At 39.2% G+C, this 27,839-nt stretch overlaps 1 protein-coding gene across 1 annotated transcript in view; it reads left to right on the top strand.

Moving 5' to 3' along the window:
- ryr2b (ryanodine receptor 2b (cardiac)) overlaps window positions 1–27,839 on the top strand; it is a 62,418-nt gene that overhangs the window by 25,450 nt on the left and 9,129 nt on the right. Inside the window, exons 45-95 of the mRNA XM_027278254.1 lie at window positions 363–498; window positions 1,043–1,229; window positions 1,471–1,579; window positions 4,508–4,628; window positions 4,720–4,889; window positions 5,407–5,627; window positions 6,124–6,214; window positions 6,325–6,459; window positions 7,296–7,459; window positions 7,720–7,798; window positions 8,122–8,211; window positions 8,516–8,653; window positions 8,747–8,824; window positions 9,382–9,457; window positions 9,553–9,676; window positions 9,962–10,077; window positions 10,365–10,441; window positions 11,192–11,313; window positions 11,560–11,609; window positions 11,887–11,947; window positions 12,382–12,629; window positions 13,151–13,232; window positions 13,554–13,684; window positions 13,813–14,133; window positions 14,223–14,460; window positions 14,862–14,949; window positions 15,069–15,155; window positions 15,280–15,441; window positions 15,620–15,682; window positions 16,011–16,139; window positions 16,635–16,747; window positions 17,576–17,684; window positions 18,103–18,233; window positions 18,997–19,048; window positions 19,325–19,387; window positions 19,530–19,629; window positions 19,810–19,889; window positions 20,485–20,561; window positions 20,664–20,737; window positions 21,000–21,080; window positions 21,318–21,406; window positions 21,530–21,658; window positions 21,829–21,933; window positions 22,135–22,216; window positions 22,324–23,612; window positions 23,771–23,832; window positions 24,032–24,170; window positions 24,284–24,370; window positions 24,967–25,179; window positions 25,378–25,508; window positions 25,691–25,733. Of these exons, the coding sequence (XP_027134055.1) occupies window positions 363–498; window positions 1,043–1,229; window positions 1,471–1,579; window positions 4,508–4,628; window positions 4,720–4,889; window positions 5,407–5,627; window positions 6,124–6,214; window positions 6,325–6,459; window positions 7,296–7,459; window positions 7,720–7,798; window positions 8,122–8,211; window positions 8,516–8,653; window positions 8,747–8,824; window positions 9,382–9,457; window positions 9,553–9,676; window positions 9,962–10,077; window positions 10,365–10,441; window positions 11,192–11,313; window positions 11,560–11,609; window positions 11,887–11,947; window positions 12,382–12,629; window positions 13,151–13,232; window positions 13,554–13,684; window positions 13,813–14,133; window positions 14,223–14,460; window positions 14,862–14,949; window positions 15,069–15,155; window positions 15,280–15,441; window positions 15,620–15,682; window positions 16,011–16,139; window positions 16,635–16,747; window positions 17,576–17,684; window positions 18,103–18,233; window positions 18,997–19,048; window positions 19,325–19,387; window positions 19,530–19,629; window positions 19,810–19,889; window positions 20,485–20,561; window positions 20,664–20,737; window positions 21,000–21,080; window positions 21,318–21,406; window positions 21,530–21,658; window positions 21,829–21,933; window positions 22,135–22,216; window positions 22,324–23,612; window positions 23,771–23,832; window positions 24,032–24,170; window positions 24,284–24,370; window positions 24,967–25,179; window positions 25,378–25,508; window positions 25,691–25,733 (7,143 nt within the window). The remainder of the gene's footprint in view (window positions 1–362; window positions 499–1,042; window positions 1,230–1,470; window positions 1,580–4,507; window positions 4,629–4,719; window positions 4,890–5,406; window positions 5,628–6,123; window positions 6,215–6,324; window positions 6,460–7,295; window positions 7,460–7,719; window positions 7,799–8,121; window positions 8,212–8,515; window positions 8,654–8,746; window positions 8,825–9,381; window positions 9,458–9,552; window positions 9,677–9,961; window positions 10,078–10,364; window positions 10,442–11,191; window positions 11,314–11,559; window positions 11,610–11,886; window positions 11,948–12,381; window positions 12,630–13,150; window positions 13,233–13,553; window positions 13,685–13,812; window positions 14,134–14,222; window positions 14,461–14,861; window positions 14,950–15,068; window positions 15,156–15,279; window positions 15,442–15,619; window positions 15,683–16,010; window positions 16,140–16,634; window positions 16,748–17,575; window positions 17,685–18,102; window positions 18,234–18,996; window positions 19,049–19,324; window positions 19,388–19,529; window positions 19,630–19,809; window positions 19,890–20,484; window positions 20,562–20,663; window positions 20,738–20,999; window positions 21,081–21,317; window positions 21,407–21,529; window positions 21,659–21,828; window positions 21,934–22,134; window positions 22,217–22,323; window positions 23,613–23,770; window positions 23,833–24,031; window positions 24,171–24,283; window positions 24,371–24,966; window positions 25,180–25,377; window positions 25,509–25,690; window positions 25,734–27,839) is intronic.

Below are 27,839 nucleotides of genomic sequence, written 5' to 3'. Positions count from 1 at the left end.
ATCAGACAGGGTCTAGGTGACGAGCAGCAGTATGTAGCTGTAGTGTCTGATGATGATAACAGCATATTAAGAAACACACTTAATAAGTGTCATCGCTTGCATGACTATGAAGCCTAAATCTCAATTCTTAGTTAAAAAATGTCCTCGCTGCAGCTGGCCCCGGTTCGAGTCCCGCATCAGACGGCTGCGTGTCACTCCCCTCTCTCTGCCCCTTTCCTGTCTATCTTCGGCTGTCCTATCGATATAAAGGCCCATAAATGCAATAAAAAAAAAAAAAGTGCTTTCTCTTTGTTTTACCTCATTATCTGTACAATAGCTACAGTAACCCACTATCTGTAACACTAGCCTAATCTCTCGTCCAGGTGGTTCAGTACCTTGCTGGCTGTGGTCTCCAGAGCTGTCCGATGCTAGTGTCTAAAGGCTACCCTGAGATTGGATGGAACCCTGTGGAGGGCGAGCGTTACCTGGATTTTCTACGTTTTGCTGTCTTCTGTAATGGTAACCTGTTAGTTCCACCCATTAAAGTGTTTGTAGCTTAAATGGAAACATATCTAAACACCTGTGGTGATGCATGTTCATGATTTCAGTTTATGTCATTCCAAATTATTCGACAGACTTAAGTGTCTTATTACAGAGTTTTGGTTGCCTTGATTATTTTATTTTTTCTGCTTTTTGGCAGCCTTTATTTATTTTTTTTAACAATCAATTCAAATGATTTAACTGTTATTTATATCGTTCAGTTATACTTTTTACTTGCAACATAGTGCTTCTTGGATATTTGCTGCAATGAGAAAAATACAAAGTTAAAAAGACACAAGATACTACATCGTTTCATAGTTCCAATTAAGTAAGGTTAGTAATTACCTTCCTTGTTCTACAATTGATTTTTCTTTCTCTAAAGCAGCGCCCAGAAGGCATTAAATTGTCCTTGAGGGTATTGACAATTAAGCCAAATAGCATTGACTTTCCATAGCATGTGTTTTCACTTGTTTCTCTCCTCTATACGCTTCATGAGCTGTGTAAGTGTGTTCCTTGACCACAGGTGAGAGTGTCGAAGAGAATGCTTATGTGGTATTAAGGTTGCTGATTCGTCGGCCTGAGTGTTTTGGCCCTGCCCTGCGCGGTGATGGGGGAAATGGTCTCCTTGCAGCCATGGAGGAAGCCATCAGGATTTCAGATGACCCTTCTATGGATGGACCTTGCACCACATACCAGTCCAACAGAGCACTGTTAGTATTAAAATCAGTTTAATATTGTATACACTGGGTACTGTTTTGAACTATGCAGTAGTAGTGCACTGCATTATTATAAATGTTTTATTAGGTACTGTTTTTCTATGCGTCATCAAAATAAGTCCCACAAATAATTTTCTCTCAGGATTTTTGGAGCATTTCTTGGATCACAGCGTCCTTAATAATTTATTGTAGTTCATGTCAAACTTTTGACCGGTATGATTGTTTCTTATAACAGAGATGTTGTCCAGGACAATGATGATGATCTCATTCACATGGGGCATGCAATCATGACCTTCTACTCTGCTCTTATCGACTTGCTGGGCCGCTGTGCTCCAGAGATGCACGTGAGTCTGCAAACTGATTTTTTTTTTGTTTTGTTTTTTTATAAAACATTGACAGCTTTACAGGCATAGAAGAAAATCTAATGACAAATGCAAACCAGGATGTAGAAACACATCGCAAATGAAACAGCTACTGTCCCCACACCGGACCACAGAGCCCTGCTTTTATCAGATTCTAAATAAGTTGTAAAAGGACTCTAAACTTTATAAAAATTAAAAGGTTTCTCTTTTTTAAATAAAAGATGAGAGCTTCTAGTGACATGAACTCCTAACATGCTACTTAACTCTAACATTACTTATCCGCTGTGTGATGTTAGGTGGTTCCTCTGACACCCACTTTAATAAAAATGCATCTCCCAGCACAGAAGATGAGAGAATCTTCAGGCATTTTAATGGATTTGAAGGAATATTTAGGGGATCATCTTGTTTTATTATTACTGATATTTTTGACATGACAACCAAATAGTGAAAATACTGATGCTATAATTTCACATAACATTCAAAGACATCACTGTCTCTTCTTTTTAGAAACTGAAAACAACGTTCTATCAAACAAAGAGGGAGTATAACAGTTCACAAACAGACATTTCTCCTCTTAAATTAACCCGGGCTTCATCCAGATATTCAGTACAGCTTCAACATGAGGCAACCATGGACAACACAAAACAAACACTCTAGTTAAAACATACATTGCATCTGAATTAGCACATTTCCACTATTAAGGCCAGAATGGAGCCCCAGACTAACTACATACAGTATATCTTTCTGTATTACTCTGTATTTAGCCATTTTTGTCATCAGCTTCTTAAAACAACATGAAATCAATGTGTGGTATCATTTATACCAATAATCCACGATGAGGGAGAAATAAAAGTTCATTGTTTTTTAATATTTTATAAAACTCCAGCAGCAGCCCAGAGGCTTTCTTGTTCCAAAGTCAAAGTTAACCACTTCCTCTAGGCTATTGCTGTTATCAAGCAGCTCTTTTTTCCCTTTAAAGATACACCCAGTACTGTAAGTTTCAAAAAAATACTGATCTCAGACTTATACAAACTTAATTCAATGCCTGAAGGTGGCATTGATATCTTTATTTTGATTCAAGCTGCTAACTTTTATACCCGAGATAGCTTCTTTCATACACCAGATTTGCTTTTCCGTACTCATACATTATTTGTTTAGAGATAGAAAATAGTGACTCAGTCTCTGATGTGAGATTGATTTTTGAGAGAAATTTATATTGCATCAAGCTTACTAACAAGTTATCTGATAGATTACTTTTTACTCAAGTTTTATACATACATAGACCCGAAATACAACCACACACACACAAAGGCCTCTTGTGTGGACATGTAGAGAGAAGGTGGAGCGATGGGAAGCCACATAGCGGCATCCTGGGAACATGGGTTTGGTACCTTTTTTCTCAAGGGCACCTCAGCAGTGGCCAGGAGGTGAACTGGCACCTCTCCAGCTCCTTCTGTTCTTTTTGGTCCATGCTGCTCTTGAACGGCCGCCCTCTGTCTCTAAGGACTGAGCTACTGCCGTCCTGCGAGGGCTCTAGGAACACATTGGAAATGAGGTTGCTACCTTACCGATATATCACTTTCTATGATAGGTATGGGATGCCTTTGGTGTTAAAAAAAAAGTTAATTTTGGATGAGGTCTTTGATGTTTTCTACATTTGAATAGAAGGAGACCTCTTCATCACTGCTGTGCAGCATTCCCCAGGCCTTAAGTCACTGAGACACTGTGCTAGGGACTTTGGGCTGCATTATGATTTGTTGTGAGATTCATCAAGACAATGGAGACGACAGGTGAGGCGTCCAGCTATTATTGAGGTAGCAAATAATCAATCTATCAGCTGCAGCTCGTCCGGATTCCTCTCAAACACCAAGAAAGTAGAGCACATTACACTGGTTCTTAAATCACTGCACTGGCTTCCTGTGTGTCAGCATAGAGCCTATTACTTGTCTGTAAAGCACTAAATGGTATCTGGCCTTAATACTTCTCTGATTTACTTATTTTACATTATGAAGCACCCAAACCCGTCTGGTTTTTTACTCTTAGGGTTTCCAGGATCAAAATCTAGAAAAGTGGAGGAACTTTTAGTTTGTGTGTTCCCCACCTATTGAACTTCCTGAATACCTGAGGTCTACTAAAACTGTCTACTCATTTAAATCAGGGGCTTAAAACATTAAAGCCTCTCTATAACATTTTAATGGGATTATAGATGCCATACTTTGAGGGGAGCTGTGGTAGTCATTGGACTCCCTCTGACTTCCTTGGCACTATTTACTGGATATTGACAGAGTAATTGTTTTAAGTCTGTCAGAATTTGTGTGAGATCCTGAGAAGTAAATCCTCACACAAGGAGAGTAAGCATGTTGTGTACCTGACTGTCAGCGTTAGGGCTGATTTGAAAATTGCCTTTTTGAAAAGAAGTATTTTTTTTTTCCTTTTTAACAAAGTGCTGAAGTGCCAAAACGAAATCAAGCATCTTTCAAAACACAAAAAACGTCTGAAAATGCTTTACAGAAGTCATAAAAATGGATCAAAACCTTCAAAGGATAATGAAAAAGGGAAAATTGTGAAAATGAAAGGAAACTTTCAATCTTCTTGTAGGAAATAAAGCTGCAGGAGTTAATACACAACAACTTTTCAGAAAACAAATCCACAACATCTTTAGTTTGTCAGCTTTCACTTGAATTACATTTTGACTGCAGAACTGGCTGCAGCGCAACATTAAGATGTCCCTAATATTTTACAATTAGTGCTCGTTCTGACACTGAAGATCCCATATAATAGAGTATACGTGCGTAACGGTTTGTCTTTGCCAAATTATAATACAATTACGTGTTACGCTCTTAAGTGATTATATATGTAAGCTGTAAATGATTGACCAATAAGAATGTTTTGTTCTGAATCGTTGTCCAGTTGATTCAAGGAGGCAAAGGTGAAGCTATCCGCATCAGAGCCATTCTGAGGTCGCTCATCCCCATTCAGGATCTTGAGGGAGTTATCAGCATCTCCTTTCAAATCCCTTCAGTGTCAAAAGGTTAAATGTCTGATATTAAAGAAAATCATATTTTAATATGTCTTAATACAAAACATTACACCTAATCTTTACTTTTCATTTGTTTGTCCAGAGGGTGTGGTGGTCGAGCCTAACCTATCCACAGTGTTCTGCCCAGACCACAAGACAGCTATGGTTCTGTTCCTGGACCGAGTTTATGGCATCGAGAGCCAGAGTTTTCTTCTCCACCTACTAGAAGTTGGCTTTCTGCCTGACCTTCAGGCAGCTGTCTCTCTAGACACCGTGAGCAGATAAAATTTACTTTAGTTTCCCTGTTCAACTGTTTGAGAGACCCAGTGTAATATCATATGAGTGGCCTGAGATTTCATATTAATACAAGCTGCATCCCAAAAATATCCACTGCTTTCTTCCTTATCCCTAGCATCGACTGTCTTATAGCATAACATTACTGTGATGGTTGAAAAATTCTGTTTACCAACGAAGAACTTGCACTGATTTACATAATACTTTATTTAATTCACTTTATTATTATATAATTATTTGTGCAATCGACTTAGATGTCTTTTGTTCAATGAGCATTTTGTTTTGAAACTAGTACACATCACTTCTAATAAAAGTAGATTTATCAGTTTCAACATGATTGTTGTGATATTCTCATAAATATGAAAATTAATTCAATTTTCTTTATTTATATAGTATACATACATTCATTCTGCTTCCTCGCTCTTATCTTGTCTGTTTATTTCCACTTCCACCTAACTGCACTCGCTCTAAGTGTAACCACTGTGTTTCATTGCAGGCTGACTTAGGAGCCACTGATATGGCCCTCGCCCTCAACAGATACTTGTGCACAACTGTGCTTCCCCTCCTTACCAAATGTTCAGCTCTCTTCTGTGCTTTAGAGGACCATGCATTGCTGCTGGATTCTCTTATCCAGGCAATCTACAGCCTCTCCAGAGCTCTTAGCTTGACCAAGGCTCAGAGAGACACGATTGAAGATTGCTTGTTGGCTGTGTGCAGGTAGTACTTAGAGTTGGGATGATGATGAAGCGACCAACAGGGTTGAGGCTCAGTTGTTATTGTTTCTGTTGTTGCCTGCAGATAGAGTATTGATTTTTTATATCTCTTACATTACAATGTTATTTTTGGTAACTGCATCTTCTGTGCTCTGACATTTTTGAATTTATGAATTATTGCACCATTAACTTCCTATATCCACTGACCTCAGTCTGTCGATGCCATTTTGAGAAAATAAATGAGAATCACAACGAATTATATTTTAATGAAGCAGCAGAGTGTAATCTTATTCCCACTCATTTTTTTATTTAATGAATCTCTATGAAGCCAATTTTTTTTGGGATATAATTTACCAAATTCAATCAAAATGTTAAATTAATTAACACGGCATCATCTCAATTACATGTGTCATTCTTCTGAGACGTGATAATCAGTCATTGTGTGTGTATGTTGTGTGTTATCTGCACATGACTAATTCTGGACTCATTGGTGTCCCCAGTAAACTCAAAGCATCTATGATGCAGCCTCTCCTTCGACATCTTGTCTTTGATGTTCCTCATCTCACAGAGTACAGCAAGATGCCACTAAAGGTGGATACACAAATTGCAGTGTTCCTGTAAAAAAAATAAAAATTGTATATCAAGTTAAAATGATAAATTTTATTGACCGTGGACAATACTTTTATAATTCATCTATTAAGCTCTTGACCAGTCACTATGAGGAGAGGTGGAAGTACTACTCGCTAACTGCAGGGCAGAGTGACCAGGCGTCTGAAGAGGAGCTCCACCTGTCTAGAAAGCTGTTCTGGGGTGTGTTCAAGGCTTTGGCAAAAAAGGTAAACCATATTGAATAGCTGTGTCAATCTCACAATCACATTAAAAATGATTCAGAATTGGAAAAATATTTTCCTGGAACACCAAAAAATGAATGAATGTTTTGTTTCTTGACAGCGTAATCCATTGAATTATCACCTCTTTCCTTTTCCATCCTCCTCAAAGTTTATCTTAGGAGAAATGCATATTTGAGTATCTCCTTTAGTGTACTTCAGGGAAAACCTGAGTAGAGGACGATATAACACACTTGAGATTGACAGTTCATTTTTTTTTATAGCCTTCATATGAAACCTACGCCTGAACATGGTTATTGTTTGAGACATAAGCAATAACTCAGTCTTTCGCCAATACCCCATGAGCGTGCATCAGAATATTTCAGTCTGATTCAGAACATGAAAACATCTGCTTCTCAGCTGGGGTTGTGCTGACCGCTGTCGACCGTTGTAGGTGATATACTGACTATAGTTAGGTAACTCATACAGCCTTACTTGAATAATAACTAAAGTATCCCTTTATGGTTATTCCAATCCCACTCGTGACCCATATCAGACAGCCTTAATTGCCCTTCTAGTTGTAGATTGGTTACTATGAAAAAATGAATAACTGTAATAACTGTTTAAATAAAATTGTGTTGTAGGAAATATGGCTGGTGTAAAGCTGAATTCATAACAGCTGAACTTTCTTATTACAAACTTTCTTCAAATGTTCTCTTTATAATTTGTTTGAATATTTTATTGACCAGCTTTTCCTGGCGCTATCTTATCATGTCCTGTGCTGTCTCTTTTTCTTTCCTTTCTTTGCTTCCTCCAACACAATGTTTCCCTTTCTAACCCTACAGCCCTATGAGCCTCAGTTATCGAAGCTCTGTGTTCAGTGCCTGGCTGCGGTTGCCAAAGCACTGCCTCCTGACCACATGGACTCAAGTGGTGTGTCCCATACGGATAGAAAAACCTCTATGGACACAGAAGGACACTTTGACCCCCAGCCCGTAGATACCGCCAAGTAAGATACTAACCAGGGATATTTATTGATTATGGACAAAAATAGCACATTGATTCTTGGATATCTTGAAGATGACCTGTCCTACTGCAGGACGAGTGTAAACTGTAATTTGGTAGACAGCATTGACTTTGAGACAAAGTGTCATATTTAAAAAGGTGTCGATGTACATGTATATATTTTTCATGCTCATGATAAATCTTTCCATAAATAATGTGCAGTTTTATACTAATAATTATGTATTATTCTGTTTCCTGCACTAGTGTGTTAGTGCCGGAGAGACTGGAGTTTGTAGTGAACAAGTACGCAGAGCATACTCACGAGAAGTGGTCACTGGACAAGGTACCGTCACGATTATTATTCCTCCTATGCGGCCTATTGACAGTGACAAAGCAGAAATGAAGTATGATATCCTGGTCAGGACTGAACCACTGAACAATAATTCATAATATAATGTGTAAGACACTTTGCTTACACATTATTTGGACATTCCAATGTAACATTTCAACTGTTTCACTTTGTCTAATTATCTCTAGGGTATATGAAAACACATGAACACACCCTATCCAAACCTAACCAAGCCCTGACCACATTGTTGTGTAATATGACATCTGCATAATATATAATGTATGATTTATAATCAATGTGTTTGTTCTCCCTGATAGTTTGCCAATGGCTGGGTTCATGGGGAACAGCTTTGTGAGAACACCAAGGTTCACCCTCTCCTTAAGCCATACAGGGCTCTGGCTGAGAAGGTAGTCAAAGAAGTCAGTTTTATATTGTGAGTGTGTGTGTGTGAGAGAGAGAGAGAGAGAGAGAGAGAGGATGTGAAAGAAAGCAGTGAACTGACAAATCCCAGAGGCCTTTGCATACCAAATGTGGTGTATGTAATATAAAAGATTAAAAAGCCTCAGTTTTAGTCTTTGGTGGATGGAGTGGGTAACACAACTTTTTAAAATGTCAAAATAGTTCAAGAACATTTTATTCTTCAGCTGTCCCTTGATGACCTGCTAATCTCAAGTTTACATGAAGGTTTATCTATTTTTCTGAGTCTTCCAGGAGAAGGAGGCATACCGCTGGGCTATTAAAGAGACAATAAAGAGTATGCTGGCTTTCGGATGGACCATAGAGAGGACCAAAGAAGGAGACCCATTTGGCACACATACCTGTACACGTAGAGTCTCTCAGTCTGGACAGGTATGTCCAGAAAAAGTAATCTCATTCACAGCTTCAAACTTCTCCTTTTACATGTTTTTTAATTGATAATCAGTCATTCGTAATCTGTTCTAGCTGTCTTTTGAAGGAGCATCAACATTCAGCCCCAAACCTATGGACATGAGCAGCATCACCTTATCATGGGATCAGTGTGTCAGTAATTCAGCTTTTTTTCTGATTTATACACCATTAAAGTAGGCACTGTTTTGCTTCTCCTTTTAATCCTGTCTCACTGCAGGGGTGGCAATGTTGGCCTGTTACCAGTTTTTTGAGTAAAAGGCAAAGGGGTATTCACTTTGTGTTGCACGTCTGAATAACCCAAATGATATTTTCTTGCATATAAACAGGATTATTACTGAGAGTTGTCAAATTACTCAGTCATGCAAGTGGCTTAAGTTAATACAGAGTACATTCAAAGACATAATTGTTTTCTAAAGCACACATATGTCTGACACAAATTTCAAAAAGTATTGCTGTAAATAGAAATATCATATTTAGTACATATTTATAGTGCAGGAATCATTTTCCTTGATACATTTTCTTGACAAAAGTATTTTCCTTGTTGCTGTCAGAGCTGATGTGGTTGGCCATTATTTGAACCTGACCTGCATCTCCATCCGTGTAGTCACAAAAATAATTAAAAACACAAACCCATGTACCAGACAGTTGAAAATAGATTTAAAGCTTCTTTGTTTTTTTCTTTTCTATAGGGCATGGCTGAACAGTTGGCTGAAAACTACCACAATGCCTGGGCTAAGAGGAAGAAATCTGAACTTGAGAGTAAAGGTGTGTGATGGTGTCAACAGCTATTCTATAATTTTTCCTCAAGCCCTCTTGCTTACAATAAAATGCAATAAATTTGACCCGTTTTTTGTTCTCAGGAGGGGGTGGCCATTCAATGCTTGTACCCTATGATACCCTGACTGCCAAGGAGAAGACCAAATTCAGAGAAAAAGCCCAGGATGTCCTCAAGTTCCTTCATCTTAATGGCTACACTGTGTGGAGGTGAGTACAGAACAAGCTTATGAATGCAAACGTGCAGTGTTACGTATGTACAGTACAGTATGTACAAGATGGTCACCATTTGGTATTATTGGCATTGTCATTTTGGTGACCATATTTGGATACGGGCATGGAGCTGCTGGTTGATGTACTACTCGGCGTTGGTTTTGCCTGAAAATGTTTACATTGGCCCAAGCCTCATTCAGATTCTGCTGTGTTTAAGCTTAGAGCGCAATGTCTTTTCAAGCACCAGTGTTTCATTACTGTTTTATTTCATCTCCTCTGCAGAGATCGGAAAACAGTGGAGACGGACTTTCCAGCCATAGTCAACTGCTTTGGCTACACTCTTCTTCAACAGCTGCTGTCTCACACTGAGGATGCCCAAGAGCACATGTTGGAACTGGGTAACATTATAGTGTTGAATCACAAACAAAATAATGGATGTAAAATGAAACACATAAAATGACATTATACATCCCAAAGGTATGAGCACAGTATGTACCTGATACTGTAATAATGACCAACGTTCTCTTTAGTCTACATTCAGCTGTCTTTCTTATGTGAAAACTAACTTTAGAAACACTTTAATACTGTATTATTAGAATGTAAATAACCTTTCATTACAGTGTTTTTTACCCTTATGTACTTTGATTGTGTAGGATTCAGTGTATCATTGTGTTTTTCTTTCCAGAAGTGTTGCAAGCCAGAGGACAGACGTCCAAAGGGGAGAGAGCTCCACAGCAGCAACCTATACATTTTTTTCCCAAGGTTTGCCTCAGATCAATGCATATCTAAACATAGTTAGAATTTACTGGGATCTCTAACATTGGTTCTGCCCCCTTCAAATTATTCCAATGCCATTTTATTTTCCCTCCTCAGCTTTTTTTTTTTTTTTCTTATTTCATTTACGTCATATAATTAGCTTTGTTAGATGGTTGCCGTGGGCAACCCCTCTAAGTAAAGCCCTTTGTGGCTATGTAATTTGTTTAACCATTTTGGAAATCCATGTGGGTGTGCCGATTGCCATCAGGACATTGATTAAAGCTTCCCACACAGTTCTGCTTCTGAGGAGGCAGCGAATGAAAAGGGTTTATTTTTCATTGATGGAACCCCCTGAGTCAGACTCAGTCAGCCAAGACCGTGAACAGTCATGCCTCAGATCCCTACACCTACCTCACAACCACACACACACACACAACCATGCTCTGTCTCTCTGGCTGTCCATCTGCCTGTCTGTGAATTGTCAGTGCTTGCAAGTGATGCAAAACGTATAACCTCTTTTCCCTGCAGGTCATTGTTGGGTCTATCACTACAAACGTATGTTAAACAGGCAGTCACTGCTCAGACCCTGAGAAAAGTTCTAGTCATGATCACGAGACATTGAAATTGGCTGAATTATGGGAAAATGTGAAGACTTCTAGAGTTATCTATTATATTTATTTAAAAAGTCAGATTACTTTTATATACTAGTACATGTTGATCAATGAAGTGACCATTCATTATTACTTGGATCAACAGGTTATCCTTCCTCTTTTGGAACAATATGTAAAGAACCACCGTCTGTATTTCCTATCCACTTCTCTCTGCTCAAGTGGTAATAGGGGCCATGCCTTAAAAAAGGAAAAGGAGATGATTGCAAGGTATGTGTCACCCCCTAACAAAGCATACAGTATGTGGATTACACCAGCAGCGTTTTAAAATGTTCCTATGCTCTTGAACATCCTATTGTTATGAGACACGCATAGGAACTTTTCTTTCCTGCTTTCAAAGATTATTTTCTTTACAGGAGAAACCTGTCCTGCCATTCTTCAGATTTTATGTCCTATAATTACTTTTAACACTCCCCTCTTCTCATTACTTCGCTTGTCTTTTCTCTTCACACCCAGCCTCTTTTGTAAGCTTGCAGCCCTTGTAAGACACAGGATCTCATTCTTTGGTAAGGACGGTGTGGAAATAAATCTTTTTCAGACATTAATTTGCTGCACTTTTTGCTCTTTAGTTGTCCATGATTGTGTCTGTGTAATGTTCAATGTTTTTTTTTTGTCTCTGCTGCTTTCTGTTTTCTATGATATAATGTTATGATTAAATTCCTTGTGTGTTTATGCATGTTCTATGGTTGCACATGCTTTTGCCTTGGCCATTTTGCATTTAATGTGTGTGTGTGTGTGTGTGTGTGTGTTTTGTTTTTTTTGTGTGTGTTTTTTTGTTTATAGGAAATGACGCCTCCTCAGTTGCAAGCTGCCTCCATGTTTTGGCTCAGGCTCTGGATGCCAGGTAGCTAGATGGCACTACTGTCACACTCTGCCTTAATCGATCTTCCTCACTCTGCCTGCGGTAACATTAGTGTCACACCACCATGTCTGAGGATGAGATGACTGGTGTAATTGAGCCGCTGACACACTGATGCTATCTAATTGTCGTTGATATCACTTTTACTCCCTGAAGACAATGCCCCTGAATCATGATGCTAAAAGTAGTTATTGGCTATTGGCTCTGCAGAGTTTGACGTCATCGGCTTGTCTGGCAACCGATTTAGTCCACTTAACTGGTTTTGGTATAGTTTACTGGAAGCTGTAACACTTTTTTTTAACATTTAACATTTATTTTTGCATTATATTTTTTTGGAGATAACACCTATCATATCAATATCTAGAAATATTTGCTTGTGACAAAAGTTTTTTTTTTTTTTTTTTGCCCATTGGCCTTAGGACCTTGATGAAGTCAGCCCCAGAATCTATCCAAGCGTCCCTGCATTCGTTCTTCGAGGCAGCTGCAGCAGATCTGGAGATTACTGTGGAAAACCTCTCTGTGACCTTGGTCTGTCTGCCTCAGAGTAGAAGTCAACAGGCTAGAGGAGTGGCCAAAGTCCTCAGTTACACGACCTCCATTCTTCTCCCAACCCTCACTTCCCTCTTCCAGCATCTTGGAAGCCAAAACTGTGGATGCGACCTCCTGGGTAAGAGCTACCTTGATGTAGGCCACTGTGAAGGATGAATGTCTCAAATTATTATACAATGCATGTTAGTAATATACACAGTTAAAAAACTGTAACCTGTTAACATACTTAACTGTTTCATCTCACAAGCGTAGTAAGATTAAAACCACCACCTTGTGTTCGCAGTAGGTCTCATTCGTTTCCCTCCGTATGTTATGAAGCAGGATGAACAGCTGGTTTCCACACCCCTGAAATCACTTGGGGACTTTTCCCCCTCTCAACTTTCTACCTTCCACATCTTTGAAACCAGCTCTCATTAAGTGTCTCAGTCCTGGCCACAGAGCAGCAGGAGCATATTGTCTCCCTCACTTAATATCCTGACCTTCCAGAAATCCTTCATTACTTGAATCAGCAGCCATCCAGCTAGTTCATCGAACTTTGATTGCATTTTATGAGCTTTTCTACTCTATGGGCATGGCTCTATCTGGGAAAAAAAACATTACAAGGTTATCAACTTTAACGGCGTCACCTTGTCTTTCCAGTGGGGAGTATCCAGGTGTCCTGTTACAGGATCCTCAACAGCCTCAACTCTCTTGGCACCAGTAGCAGCATCTACATGGAGGGGTACTGCTTATATTGCTACTTGCTTTTGGAGTGCTAATAAAAATATATCTTTTTAATCATGTATTCTTATCCATTTAATGCCCCTCTATTAAATAAACAGTACTTCTTACCTAACTGTACATGAAATACTTGATCATAAAATTATAGAAATTATGAAATACCTGTCTTGTCCGCACACATTGATTACTCATTATTGATGGCTCTTATAAGTATGTTATAAATATATAAAGACCAAGGTAAGATATCTGTATCTGTATCCTACCCCAAAGAGATGAGATTTGTCAGTCCCATGCCTATGTCCTAACTAACACATTCATACAGGCAGAGGCCAGCAGCAGGTGCTTGTCTTGCAGCCCTGACTGGGACTTTTCCTGTATGCTTCCTGGAGCCAGCCCTAAACCAAAACAACCCCTTCTCTATCTACAACACCATGAGTGCTACTGAGAGAGAAGGTAATAAACCAACACTCTGTATACAGTGCTATTGTGAATTTTATCCATCTAATCTCCTTGAGTAACTCGAACCCCCACATCTTGACCCTGTGTGCTCTCAGACTTTTTTCCATATCTGTTTCATTTAGACGTGGGGCTGCCAGATCAGGTAGAGAGCATGTGTCCCCTCCTGCCTTCTCTGGAAGAGTCTCTGGAGGAAGTAGAGGAGTTGGCAGGTGCTGGTGCTGGAGCTCACCAAGCCCACTACATCCATGTCACGGAGGTCACCTTGCCCATGCTGTGCAACTACATATCCCTTTGGTGGTACTGGGGCCCTGAGGGCCACCCGGACAGCCCAAACTGCACTTCTGTCATTCCCCAGCATGCCAGTGACCTTCTTGGCCACATCCTCCGTATCATCCACAACCATGTGGGTGCTAGCCAGGGTGAATGGATGAAACAGCTGGCAGGTATTTTGATCACATACAATCCTGAGGTGGATTTATGGCTTTCATTTTCTTTTTTCCCCACTACTACTAAAAGTTGTCTTTTCTGTCAGTTTTTTCTCAGCCTATCATATGCAAAGCTCACCCTAGCCTTTTAAAGAGCCACTTCCTGCCAGTGATGGAGAAGTTGAGGAAGAGGGCAGAGTGTCTCCTGCTAGAGGAGGAACAGATGAAAGCAGAAGCATGTGATACCTCTGAAGCAGAGTTGCAGATACAGGAAAAGTTTACTGTACTGGTGCGAGACCTCTATGCCTTCTACCCCCTCCTCATCCCATTTGTGGATTCCAATCGGTAAGACTTGCTGCCAAGGAGCTTAGGTGTGGAGAAGCAAGATTATTTGCTTATTTCCCAAAGCTATAGTGGAAATCTGAAGTAATTATAGACTCAATAAAAAGTGAAACTTATTTGACCATATTTTATATTGAGATTAATCCACCAGTATTCATCTGGCCTCTGTAGTTCTCCAGAAACCTAACAGGCACCATTTTTCACACTGAGAAAAATAATTTAAACTATTCATAAATATATAATAATGAGTTACGACTTTACTACTACAATTTATGAAGATACAAAAAGGGTAAGGTACATGGTATTGAGTGGTTAGTTTAGTTATTATTTGAGGCATGATATGACTTTAACATGAATAAATTATGTGATTATAATGTGTTCTGTTTTGATCTATCTTGTCTCAGAGCCATCTGGCTGATGGAGCCAAACCCTGATGCCGAACATCTGTTTAGCATGGTGGCAGAGGTCTTTATATTCTGGGCTAAATCTCATGTGAGGATGACTCATAATAGTTTTTTTTTATTTTTTATGCATTCTTCTCATGTCACTATCCAAGTGGAAATTGCACTATAAAATATGCAATTTATATTCATCTGTGCTTGCTGCAACAGAATTTCAAATGGGAGGAACAAAACTATGTGGTCCAAAATGAAATTAACAACTTGGCTTTCTTGGTCAACAACGACAAAATGTTTAAGGTCAGCCGCATATCTTCTGACATCATTACACTGATGTAGACAGTGTCAGTAGTTCTGTGGTAATCACAACTGTCAGTTAAGTCTGAAATAAGTTTGTTCGTGTTCATGACTTTTCAACACTCAGTTCGACCATGAGAAGAGGAGGATAAAGAGGAAGGGAGATCGTTATTCCACACACACCTCTCTCATTGTGGCTTCCATGAAGAAACTGCTCCCTGTGGGGCTCAGGGTTTGCTTTCCCGTCGACCAGACCCTTATCACGTTGGCTAAGAACGGCTTCACTCAGGTTGGTTGGGAATGTGGACACCACCAGCATTAATATAGTCCTCACGATGAAAAACCCTCTTAAGATGTAAACGTAATGATTGTATTTGTTTCATAATCTGCAGTGTGGTATAATCATAGTTGAGTGTCTCTGTGGTATATACTGTATATTTAATGTTGGACATGGTTTCTTTCCACAGAAGAACGCTGAAGATGAAATTCGAGAGCATGTTTTCAATTCCCTTTTGCATCTTCAGAGTCCGGTAAAGTATTTACAGTTCAATGAGAACATTGGTTGTATTACAACACATTTTTGAGGAGGAGGTTTATTTCTTTTGGTTTGCATGAAAATCTAAAACATGTTTCTTACATACATGTTATTTATTAGCCTGTGAATGTTTTCCATCGCTCATTTATTTCACGTTTCACCCTGTTAAAATGTTCTTGTTCTGGACTGCTAATTCTCTTTACTTGCAAATTGTAATACATTCGAGAATCTCTCCTGCAATCTATTTCTGAAAATGTATTTAATTTAATGCTCGAAATACCAGCAAAAGGAAATAACTGAGTCACTCTTTTTCCTCTTTACAGGAATCAAACTGCTTGAGGCAGGAGAACCTTTATGTAGAACAGCAGAGTCAGCTAGGGACCATCGTCGACGCCCAAAGGACTGCAGACAGCATTTTGGAAATAGCTCGAGTCTTGTATTACCTGGACCAGGTGAGCTTTTAAAGCAATATAAAAACAACAGCAATGCATTCAGATATCAAACTGCTGAAAATGTATACTGATACTACCAAGTGTTGGCTCTAAAGTGACACAAAATAACCTTTTTTGACATGTCACAATAGGTAAAGCACATTTTTCAAAAATACTACCAATGAGGGTGCGTTCCTTTTTAGCTGCTTCAGTTTCAGGGTCTTGGTATTGTTCATGCTGACTCACCATTGCACTGTCATCTAAATAAAGTGCTATGCTTTTGATTGGAGCTGTTGACAATGAAAGTTAGGATTTGGTCTATTCAGAAAATGTGTGTTCTTCCAAACACCAGTTACTTTTTTACTATTCTACATTCAAGAAAGTAGTCTCTGGAGTGCAAGTGAACGATAGATGCAAGACAAATACATGAAGGTGAAATGCTACACACTAGCTACGACTGAAACCACTTCTTGTGCACTACCTTGTTACATTATCTATCTTTGGTTTTTGGGTCAGGTGGAACACCCGCAGAGAAGTAAAAAACCTGTGTGGCACAAAGTCTTATCCAAACAGAGGAAACGAGCAGTGGTGGCCTGCCTTAGGATGGCTCCCCTCTACAACTTACCCAGGTACAAACACATCATTGATATATGGGTTAGTTCTCAGATTTGCTTCTTAAATATAGTATGAGTGAACATTTTGCATTGAATGAGTCTTGTCAGAGGGTGATGATCATCTAACGATAAGCCATGTAGGTTTTATTTTTCAGACCAGTTTATTTAACACGTAAGCTTCAAAATAAAGAGTGAGGGAAAAATTAGGAAATAAAGGGTAATCAACAAGTTAGCCTTTAAGTGATGCTCTCTTTAAATCACAGTAATTTAATTTGTGCTAGACCCATTTTCATTGTGCTGACAGACCTAAAATGAGTCCAGGAAACATAGTATCATCACATTTTGTTGAATTCCTTTCTTTGCCATACAAATGTCTTTTTACTGTGCAGATTAAAAATGGTAAATATGATATATGAACTTATACAGTAGCACCACAGGACTATGAGATTGTTTGGATGTGTAAGTGACAGCTACTACTGTGATAGAGAGGTAATGTTAAACCTAATTATTCACGGCCATGTCGGGGATATGCAGGAGCAAACAATTAGCATATGAAAATCCTGTGGCTCTGTGTGCTGTGTAGGTGATATAGGAATTGTAATTTGGTGTTTGTGTCTCATGAATCATAGCTGTGGGTTAGCACTCTTTACTCTCTGGTGGATGCACTAATTATCACCTTGGATTGGTATAACAGTCCTTGATGAATGAGTAGGAATGGGTCTAATCAAAGCACTTTTATGGTTGAACAGTTTTTGTCTCTGACTCACATTTGCATTTGTCTACTCCTAATAAAACCAGTGCAAACGTCTTGTTGTGTCTTCACCATTTCCTCCACCTCCCCAGGCACAGGGCTGTCAACCTGTTCCTCCAAGGCTACAATAAATCCTGGATCTCAGCTGAGGACCACAGCTTTGAGGAGAAGCTTGTCGAGGATTTAGCTCTGAGTGGAAAAGCAAGTCATATTTCTTATATATTTCAGTGTTATTAATTTTGCTGTTATTTTAGTGTGAACACTCTACATTCTCACACCCAAGTTAGAATTAGTACACACTGAGGTACAAGGTTTGGACAAGACTGGCAGAATGATGGAGCTGTTACCACATGGAGTAAGTGCTGCCTGGAGGGCACTTGAATATTTAACTGTGGTCAAGTCTGATGTAACATTGTGCATCCACTAATGTAATATTATCTTATTAAATCTTGAAACATTTCAAATGTATTGAATCAGGTTGAATCATCATTGTCATCAGTATGTGTATATGTAACAGAGGTCTTCACCACCACCGTCCCCACCTGAGGCTGTTGACAGTCAGCGTGTGACCTTACTTAAGAGCACACATTAGTGACTTTACTCTCTCCCTGGACTGCAGAGGGGAGGAGTGATGGAGCTGTGTGGAGGAGACAGAGGGGAAGAAAAGGACGAGCAAGACAATGCCAAACCAATCGATCCCCTCCTACAACTCATTACACTCTTCAGTCGAAGCGCCTTGACAGAAAGGAGGTGTGTGTGTGTCTGTCTGTGTGTGCATGTCCATTATAAAAGATCACATGCAGTAAAAACCAGTCTACTTTTATAACTGGTCAAACCAATCACATGGAAAGTCGATATTAAATTGGTCAGAAGCTTGTTTTTATTTTTATTTTAACACCTGTAGTCATTGTTTGTTTTTTTTTACGATATTTTTTTGGGCCTTTTTTGAGCTTTATTGTATAGAGACAGCTGAAGAGTGACAGGAAATGTGGGGAGAGAGAGACGGGGAATGACATGCGGGAAAGAGCCACAGGTCGGATTCGAACCCTGGGCTGCCGTGGCAAGGACTGAGCCTTCGCTCATGGGGCGGCTGCTCTACCAACTGAGCTGAACAACACTCCGAGCCACTGTTTTTTCCACCAATCCCTATGAGATATCGCTGCTATATCCTCATGATATTCCTGCAGCAACTCAAATGGTGTCTGAGAGCACAACATTAAATCAACCGTTTTGTAGGAGAGTACTCTTTCTTGATACACTGCAGAGGTGTGATCAAATCAGACAGATTCTACTGTAGATGTGCTAGACTTGAGTGAAATAGTCACACTCTAGATCCACGCTTAGAGGTCTTTCGATGTGCGGCTGTAACTGTGTAATCAAGGGAATGATGTTTAAGTGCTGTGACGAGATCCAGTGAGCATCGGCTACAGATTGGCCTGAATCCTGTTAGTGAACAATACTGCATATGTCCATGCCTTGACATTATTATCTCATCTATCTTCCTTGTTCACAGTAAGCTTGGGAATGACCGTCTCTATCAGACCTACGCTGCTATTATGGCCAAGGTAATAGACTCTAAATCATTCTTGAAGAATGACCAAAATCTTTGTAGAGGTTGCTTATTTTGGGTAACTAACATTTTTCCAGCAATAAACACTAAAGAGACATAAACTATAAAATTTTAACCAGATCTCTTTTAATATTTCTTTATTTTTTTCTACTTTCACATCTTTGTGTGTGTCTTTTATTTTTTGTCATCAAATTTGCTTGTTTTGTTTTACATTAGCTTAATAATTAATCCTGTTTTATCATGACACTGTGTTGCACATTTACCCTCCCAGAGCTGCCACAGAGAGGACGGCGACGACGATGATGATGTTGAGCAAGAGGTTGAAAACTTTGAAGTGAGTGAATGATCTTGATATTGACTTTTCATCTTCTAATGCATTCTTAAAATGAATATTATTTTATTGACATTTAAGTTATGTTCAGTGAGCAAAAATGTATTATTGTATTATTGTAAATGTGTTTTTTTCTGTGGCTCAGGAGAAGGAGATGGAGAAACAGAAGCTACTGTACCAGCAGGCCAGGCTGCATCGTCGAGGAGCTTCTGAGATGGTCCTGCAAACCATCAGTGCCAGCAAAGGTTGGTAAAGGTTAAAAACTAAACTACTGAACTACCACTGAAGGTCAATATGTTGCTTAGTTAAGATAAGCTAAGTCCCAGACTCCGTAGCTGAGGATAAAGTAAAGCTTTTATGTAATATTATTCTTTTGAGGCAGCACTTTACATCCTCTGATTGTGATAAATTCCACATCCCATCAGGGGCCATGGGCTCCATGATTGCCCCTACACTGAAGCTGGGTATTGCTGTTCTCAGCGGAGGAAATGTCACTGTTCAACAGGTAAAATTCTGCATTTGTGGCTTTCCAAAAATGGGTTTGCAAATTAACAAGTCTTTGACATTGCCTTTTCTCCCTTTCAGGCAGGGACTAGAAATTTTAATATCATGAAACAAAATCTTATTCTAAAGAGAAAAGATAAAGAAGATATAGATTAGATTAGGTGATACTGAGAAACAGGATTGTTGCAGCAGCTAAATCAGATTGCTTGATTAATTGCATTGATAATTCTGTATATTAAACAAATATATTGGGTTAAAATACAGCGGAAATATGGAAACAGTTGTGAACGGTGGAAGATGTGGTTTACTGTGGGCTGCACAATAGATGTGACGATGAATTCAGATGTCCTTGTGACACATTATGTGCTAACTTAATGAGCCCATCACTTATGTCGAAGACCTGGACTCTACCCTACATTAGTCTTTTTATTAAAGGGCCCACTTTTCGGCACTTTTCTGAGTTTTTCCTTAACCAAAATCAAATTCTTATGAACACAGCGCCTTGGAAAAATAAATCATTTTAATCTAATCATATCTGCTCCAGATAAGATACTCCTCCACCTATCAATCTCTTCTTTGATGCTTTTATTTGATAGAAAATGCTGGATTATCTGAGGGAGAAGCGCGATGTCGGCTTCTTTCAGAGCATAGCTGGACTTATGCTGTCATGTAGGTGAGTGAATGTTGAAAAATTCAATGAAAAGTCCCGTCAAATGTCACAAAGCCTCGTCTACAGTGCAGAATCTTTTTTTGTGTGTGTCTTTCTGCTATCCAGTGTTCTGGATCTGAATGCATTTGAGAGGAAGAACAAAGCAGAGGGATTAGGCATGGCCATGGACGAGAGCTCAGGTACCGTATTCATATGGAAATAAAGCAAAGAAAAAAAAAATCTCTTTCTGTGAAGCCATGTCACAGCATAGAGCCTCACCCTATGTTATCCCTCTAAACTCTGAATTCACACAACAAATTCCCTTTTTCTTTCTCTCTCCATTATTTTCTGTTCTCTTTCCTCTCTAAATCCTTCACATGTATCTCTTTTTATTTGTACCTTTTCTCCTGTAACACTCTATTCCTTGCCCTTGATCCTTCTTATTTCTTGCCCTTTTCTCAGGAGAGAAGGTGATGCCTGATAAAGACATAACCTGTGACCTGTTCCGTTTTCTACAGCTGCTCTGTGAAGGACACAACTCAGGTTATTTCCCCTTAGACACTGACACAGATCACCTAAGTTATATTGATGTCTATGAAAAATAAAGAGACACATACTTAATTGAATTGTTATTTCTTCATGTTGGTGTCATGGTGTGCTAATGAGAGCTTCGCACTGATTCATAACTGCTGCTTAGCTCTAGAAGATGTGCATTGTCTCACTACATTATCTACATAGGATGCAGTGCTCCTTTCAGCGTGCTCTTACTTTACGTTTTAGATTTCCAGAATTACCTGAGAACACAGACAGGCAACAACACCACTGTCAACATCATAATATCCACTGTGGACTATTTACTGAGAGTACAGGTAAGCACACAGAGACAGGTTTTCCTTTGATTTAATTTGGACAATATAGTTAGTCTTCTATTCGTCTGATGTTTTCTAAAATGGTTTAAGCTTATTAAAATAAACATTTTTCTTATTCCATAGGAGTCAATCAGTGACTTCTACTGGTACTACTCAGGCAAGGATGTGATCGATGTACACGGTCAACACAACTTCTCCAAGGCCATCAAAGTGGCCAAACAGGTTTTCAACACGCTCACTGAGTACATACAGGTCAGCCTTTTTTTCCATTACATGTTATTGTGTCAAGTGTGTTTCATGTGTAATCATCACTTCTGGCTCTTTGCCATATTATATTATTTATCTGAAAGCTGACTTGTCTTTCTGCGAAACGAGATGTTTGCTTTAATGATGCAGCTCACATTGTCAGTGTGTTCACGCAGGGCCCATGCACTGGGAACCAACAAAGTCTAGCTCACAGTCGTCTGTGGGATGCTGTTGTGGGATTCCTTCATGTCTTTGCACATATGCAGATGAAGCTCTCTCAGGTATATTCATGCATGGACTCCTCTAAAGTTCTGCTGAAACATAACATGTATTGTACTGAGTTTCTACACCGGCACGCCTCATTTAAGTCTGCTGGCAATAATATTAAAAAACATTTATTGTTAATTGCACACATTGTAATCTGCCTCTGGTAATGTGTATGAAATGACAAGTTACATTTGCTGAAATGTATTTTCTAACAGGACTCAAGGCAAATTGAGCTTCTGAAAGGGCTCTTGGATTTACAAAAGGACATGGTGGTTTTTCTGCTTTCCATGTTAGAAGGCAAGATTTTCACTTCTGTGCTGTTTTTTTCCACAATTTATAATCCTAAAAAGATTACAAGTTATCATTAATAAATTTATTTCTATGCTGTTCTTTTTTCCCTGCAGGTAACGTTGTTAATGGAACTATTGGAAAGCAGATGGTGGATATGTTGGTGGAATCATCAGGCAATGTGGAGATGATCCTCAAGTTTTTCGACATGTTCCTCAAACTTAAAGACCTCACTTCCTCGGATTCCTTCAGAGAGTATGACCCCGATCGTAAGGGCTTCATCTCCAGGAAGGACTTCCAGAAAGCCATGGAGAATTGTAGGCGTTTCTCTCAAGCCGAGACTCACTTCCTCCTCTCTTGCACAGAAAGTGATGAAAGTGAAATCTTGAATTACGAGGCATTTGTAGATCGTTTCCATGAGCCAGCCAAAGACATCAGCTTCAGCATAGCTGTTCTCCTTACTAACCTGTCCGAACACATGCCCAGCGATTCAAGGCTGAGGACGTTCTTGGAGCTGGCAGAGTGTGTCCTGACATACTTCCAACCCTATCTTGGGCGTATTGAGATCCTCGGCAGTGGGAAGCGCATTGAACGTGTCTACTTTGAGATCAGTGAATCCAGCCGCACACAATGGGAGAAGCCTCAGGTGAAAGAGTCCAAGAGGCAGTTCATTTTTGATGTGGTCAACGAGGGTGGAGAGAAGGAGAAAATGGAGATGTTTGTTAATTTCTGCGAGGACACCATCTTTGAAATGCAGCTTGCAGCCACGATATCTGGCTCTGACACCGGAGAGAGGTGTGCTGAAAAAGGAGGAGAGGAAAAGAGCAAAGAAGAAGAGCTGGACAACAAAGGGATGTTTTTCATGTATCATTGGCTGTTAGTGCTAATATCTGTGCTTTCTGTCAAAAACCTGAAGACACTGATGAAGATGACCTTGAAGGATATCCTTATGTCAGCTGTTTTCTTGCTCAGATTGATTTTTATGGCTCAGGTACGGTGTCTTTCTGTTGTAGTTCATAGCATCATATATGTACTGTACATAGCATTTGTTAGTGGTGGGCTCATAGAGGGAGCCAAAAGGATGAGGATATCAGACTTGTTGGGTGGGATCCATGAGCCAACTCTTGATGAGGTCACAGGGGTGCCAAGTGGTGTGGATCGGCTGAGGAAGTACTCTGCCAGTTTGTCTTCCCAGAGAGAATTTCGGGACATCGGGCAGGTGTCAGCTGTGACCTCCCCCAGGGAGGTGGATGTACTGTCAGACATATTCGGCCTCAGAGTAAAAAAGGATGGAAGTCAATACAGACTTATAACACAAGACCTCACTGCCAGTCTGACTGACCTTTTCAACACAACCTCCAGAACAAGTGCCACCGCTGACTTTTCTGAGAAGCATCTTGGGATGGTATGGAGAACTTTTGGATATGAGACTGTTCTTGTCTTTGATTCTCCGTGTGTTGTATTACTCACAAGAGTTTTTCAGCATATTTTTTAAATGTTGTACTTCTTTGATAATGTAACGAATCATATTAATTTTTGATTTCCTCATAATTTTACTGACAGCCACTTAAGGCCCACACTGCCACAGAGGAGAAAACAGAAAATGAGAAAACGTCAGACGCAAAGTGAGTGTCTTGTTTTATCAGTATATCAAAGAGGGATTATTTAACTTCCTCATAACATACTAAATATTACATGCTGAGCCTGTTGAAGTAAAAAAAAAAATAGAGGCAATTGTTTATTATTATTACATCATCTAAGATATTCCCTTGTCAAAATAAAGCTCTTTGACCTTCCCTCTCTTTGTGCGTGGACCGTTCGCAGGGGGAAAGAATCTGAGAAGAAAAGTGGAAAGGAGAGAACGGAGACAAGAGCCAGGAGATGTTCGAATAAGTCAGAGGAACCAGAGACCCAGCAGTCAGTCCTCTGGGAGATGATAAGCACGCACAACAAGAGCCTGCTGGTAATAGAAACTTATGATACGTATACCATCACAGATAAAGACACGCTCGCAAGCATTTCAATTTGCATATATAGGCAGAAAACACTTGAAAGCTTTTCCTTCTTTTGTTCCAGAATTGCTTTGCAAGGAACTTTTATAATATGCGCTTGTTGGCTCTGTTCGTTGCCTTTTCAATCAACTTCATTCTCCTCTTCTACAAGGTAAGAGTGTGCTTGTGAAATTCTACTACAAAAGAATTACAGTTTTTACTCAAGTATTGCACTTATATAGTATATTTACTGTAGTATTCTGTACTGCATTTGAGAGGAAAATGTTGTACTTTATTACATTTATCTGACAGACGTATTTACTACTGTAGTCACTCTAGAGATTTCAATATCACATACAAGAATGTGAATATAGCATTGCATAAGATATTGGATATAAACCACACAGCAGTAAACATCATTAGCAGCACTTAGACCAATCCAGACAAATGCTAAATACACAATAATGCTTCAGTAATAATGATCCAATAATATTATGCATAGGACTCAGAGAGGCGCATTTTTCCACTAATGCAGGAGTGAAATGAAAAAGCCTTTTAATAAATTGATTTGCAGACTTACAAACAAAATACATCCATCACTAAATTAGGAGTATAACACCACAGACCGTCAGAGAGGCGTTATCTAACTCTTTTTGCTTTTCGGATGCTGTAGTTTCGTGCTGTTGATTTGAATTGCATTATACTATGTTTCTAACATTTCATGAAAAAAGTAACTCTTTGTTTTTCGCTTTCTTACTGTGTTTTCAGGTAGCATCCTTGCCTGCATCACAAGAAGAGGAAGGAGTGATCCCATCTGTTTACAGTGAGAAACAGGACTCTGCTGCTGAAGCTGACAACAAGGGGACAGTTTTTTTTGTGCTGGAGGAGAGCAGTGGATACATGGAGCCGTCGCTCCATTTCTTGGCTGTGGCACACACAATCATCTCCTTCTGTTGTATTATCGGTTACTACTGCCTCAAGGTATACAGGCTCTGCGTGCTTTCGCAGATTTATAGTGAAGTCATTTCACTTTTTCAAGTCAGTTTATATATAAAACCACAGAAGAACTGACATTAAGCCCATTGCTAACCAATCCATAATCTGAATTCTTGCTACTAACAGACAAACCGATTATTCAGAGAGTCGAGCGATCATTGTTTGGACGCATTTGATTGACAGGTACCATTAGTGATCTTCAAACGTGAGAAGGAAGTGGCACGACGGCTGGAGTTTGATGGGCTGTATGTGACAGAGCAGCCCCCTGAGGAGGACATCAAAGGGCAATGGGACCGACTGGTCATTAACACACCGTATGTTCATAGTGACATGATCAACTGGGCTGATTTCATATTACCACCAAATGAGAACATGTCTTATATTTTGCACATATTTTACTTTTGGCACCTGTTTATAGTTATATCGCATGTATTCTTTTAATTATTAATATTTATTTATATATATATATATATGTCTATATTGTTTATTTTTTCAGATCATTTCCAAGTAATTACTGGGATAAGTTTGTGAAGAGGAAGGTAAGATCAGAGAAGCCCAACAACACAAATATTATCCATCTCCTTCCCAAAGGTGCTTATCTATCTCTGCAGTTGTGTGCATATTTCACTCAGTGACACTGCATTAAAAAAACTAACTGAAATTTAATGAGCCATTTAATGACAGGTGTAATTATTCCCCTATCAGGTACCAAAGCGGATTTTATTATCCCCAGAGACAGTGCAACACTTTTAGCTCCCTCGTTCTGATTGCCTCTCATGTTATGAAGGAAGATGTAATTATTCTTTGATTCAAGACTCATTTGTCTTGTTTTTCTTTTTAAGAACATTTTTATTTAGATAGTATATTGTAGAGAAAGATAGTCATTTAAATGATATTCCTTTTCAGCTAAATATTGGATGGATGGATGAGTGCTTTAGCAAATTCATCTTGTGCCGTACAGAAATTGTCACATAAACAGACAAATATAATATCACCGATGACAACAACAGCGCCTCATCATTATTATGGACCTATTCACCACACATCATTAAAGTGCTCTGCATGTTTCTTCCACACAGAGGTCTGGTTATTTTAGTTTCATGTCTGTTCAGCAGCGCAATATTTGTCAGGCAAATGATCTGCAAGCCCAGTTGGTTCGGAGGAATAGCACCCTGTGCCGTCTTAGCAGTCTCCCAGCTCAAACACACTAAATATGGGATGTAATACCTCTCTAATAGTTGCCTGCCCTCCTTCCCAATCAGGACTCCCAGGTCTATCTTATGAAGTTTGTTTTTATTGTTCACTTAAAATGTTAAAATGCTCTCAACAGAGGAGCGATTGAACAGGGTCAATATATGTCTATATATCCACTCTAAACTGTCTCAGCTTACACATTAAATATAGATGCTGTGTTCGGATTTCATGACAATTTGGCACTTTTTATTGTTCTGACCTATTTGATTTATTTATTTCGTCATTTGTCGGTGTGGGTGTTGTTACCAGCCTTAAAGTCGATAATAATGTCTTTAGTTTACTTGGTGCTCGGATTGAGAAAACTGGGCCTACTCCAACCAACAATATATGCCCATATATGGTAACTGAGGTTGTTGCCTAATTAGCTTTGTGTAACTTTAATTATCTTTAATTAGTTTCAGCTAACATTTGAGACACGTTCCCTTGTTCAAAATGCCACCGTTTCTTTTTCTTTTTCCTTTTTACCCATGGTTGATCATTTGGGAAAAACCGCAGTGGTCTTTACAGGGATAACACAAAATTGTATGTAGTCCATCACAGAGTTAAGTTCCAGGTCTCTGCAAGTGTCAATAAAGGTATTCCATGTTGTGCAGTCAAAACAACCCTTAAGGCACTGCCCACTCTACTTCTTAATAGGCCTTAGATCAGCCTTGCTGGATTTGAGCCTCTGTTTATAGATAGACCACATTATGAATAACCCTTGTCAGCATTATTAATATTACCAAAGCACCAGTCAAGTGTCCTCTCCCCTCTTGTGGGCCAATTAACGTTAGGCGGTACATTTTTTATGGACCAGCCGCTGAAGTAGAAGCAATTTCTCTAACTTAGCCACCGTGGCATATATTACACAAGCAGCAGTCTTGTTATCAGCACAAGGGTGAATATATACAACAGTGACAAACAAGTTCTGTGGGCAGGTAGAGAGGCCTAAATGACAGGAATGAAAGCTCAATAGGAGTCTGTGGTCGTTTCACCATTTTTTTTATTTATGTATTTTTGATTTATTTATCTATGTACAGTAAGTGCATCTTGTTTCAAACCTGCCACAAAATGAATAGAAATACAATGTTCAATTGAGCAAACATGCTCTAAAATATACCATTTACCATACCATACCACTATTTAACTCCTAATGTCTTATGAAAGAAACGTATTGATTTGAATTTCCTTTAATTGAGATAAACTGGCTCTACAGTAGACTAGCGACCATTTGAAGCACTTCTGCATTGCCTTAAGGCTCTGTGCCTCTTGGGTGGCCACTCTGTCTATATAAAGTAAATCTAGCAGTGCCACATTGCATTTAATACTCTGTGTTGCATCATTTTGAGAGCCTGCAGTAAAAAAGATGGCATAATACCTTCAAGTGCTTCTGGTAATCCACTTTTGAGTTC

The sequence above is a fragment of the Larimichthys crocea genome, chromosome III (genome assembly GCF_000972845.2).
Source record: "Larimichthys crocea isolate SSNF chromosome III, L_crocea_2.0, whole genome shotgun sequence".
Taxonomy (NCBI): domain Eukaryota; kingdom Metazoa; phylum Chordata; class Actinopteri; family Sciaenidae; genus Larimichthys; species Larimichthys crocea.
The sequence above is the reverse complement of the archived record's forward strand: the minus strand, read 5'-3'. Positions and strand labels throughout refer to the sequence as shown.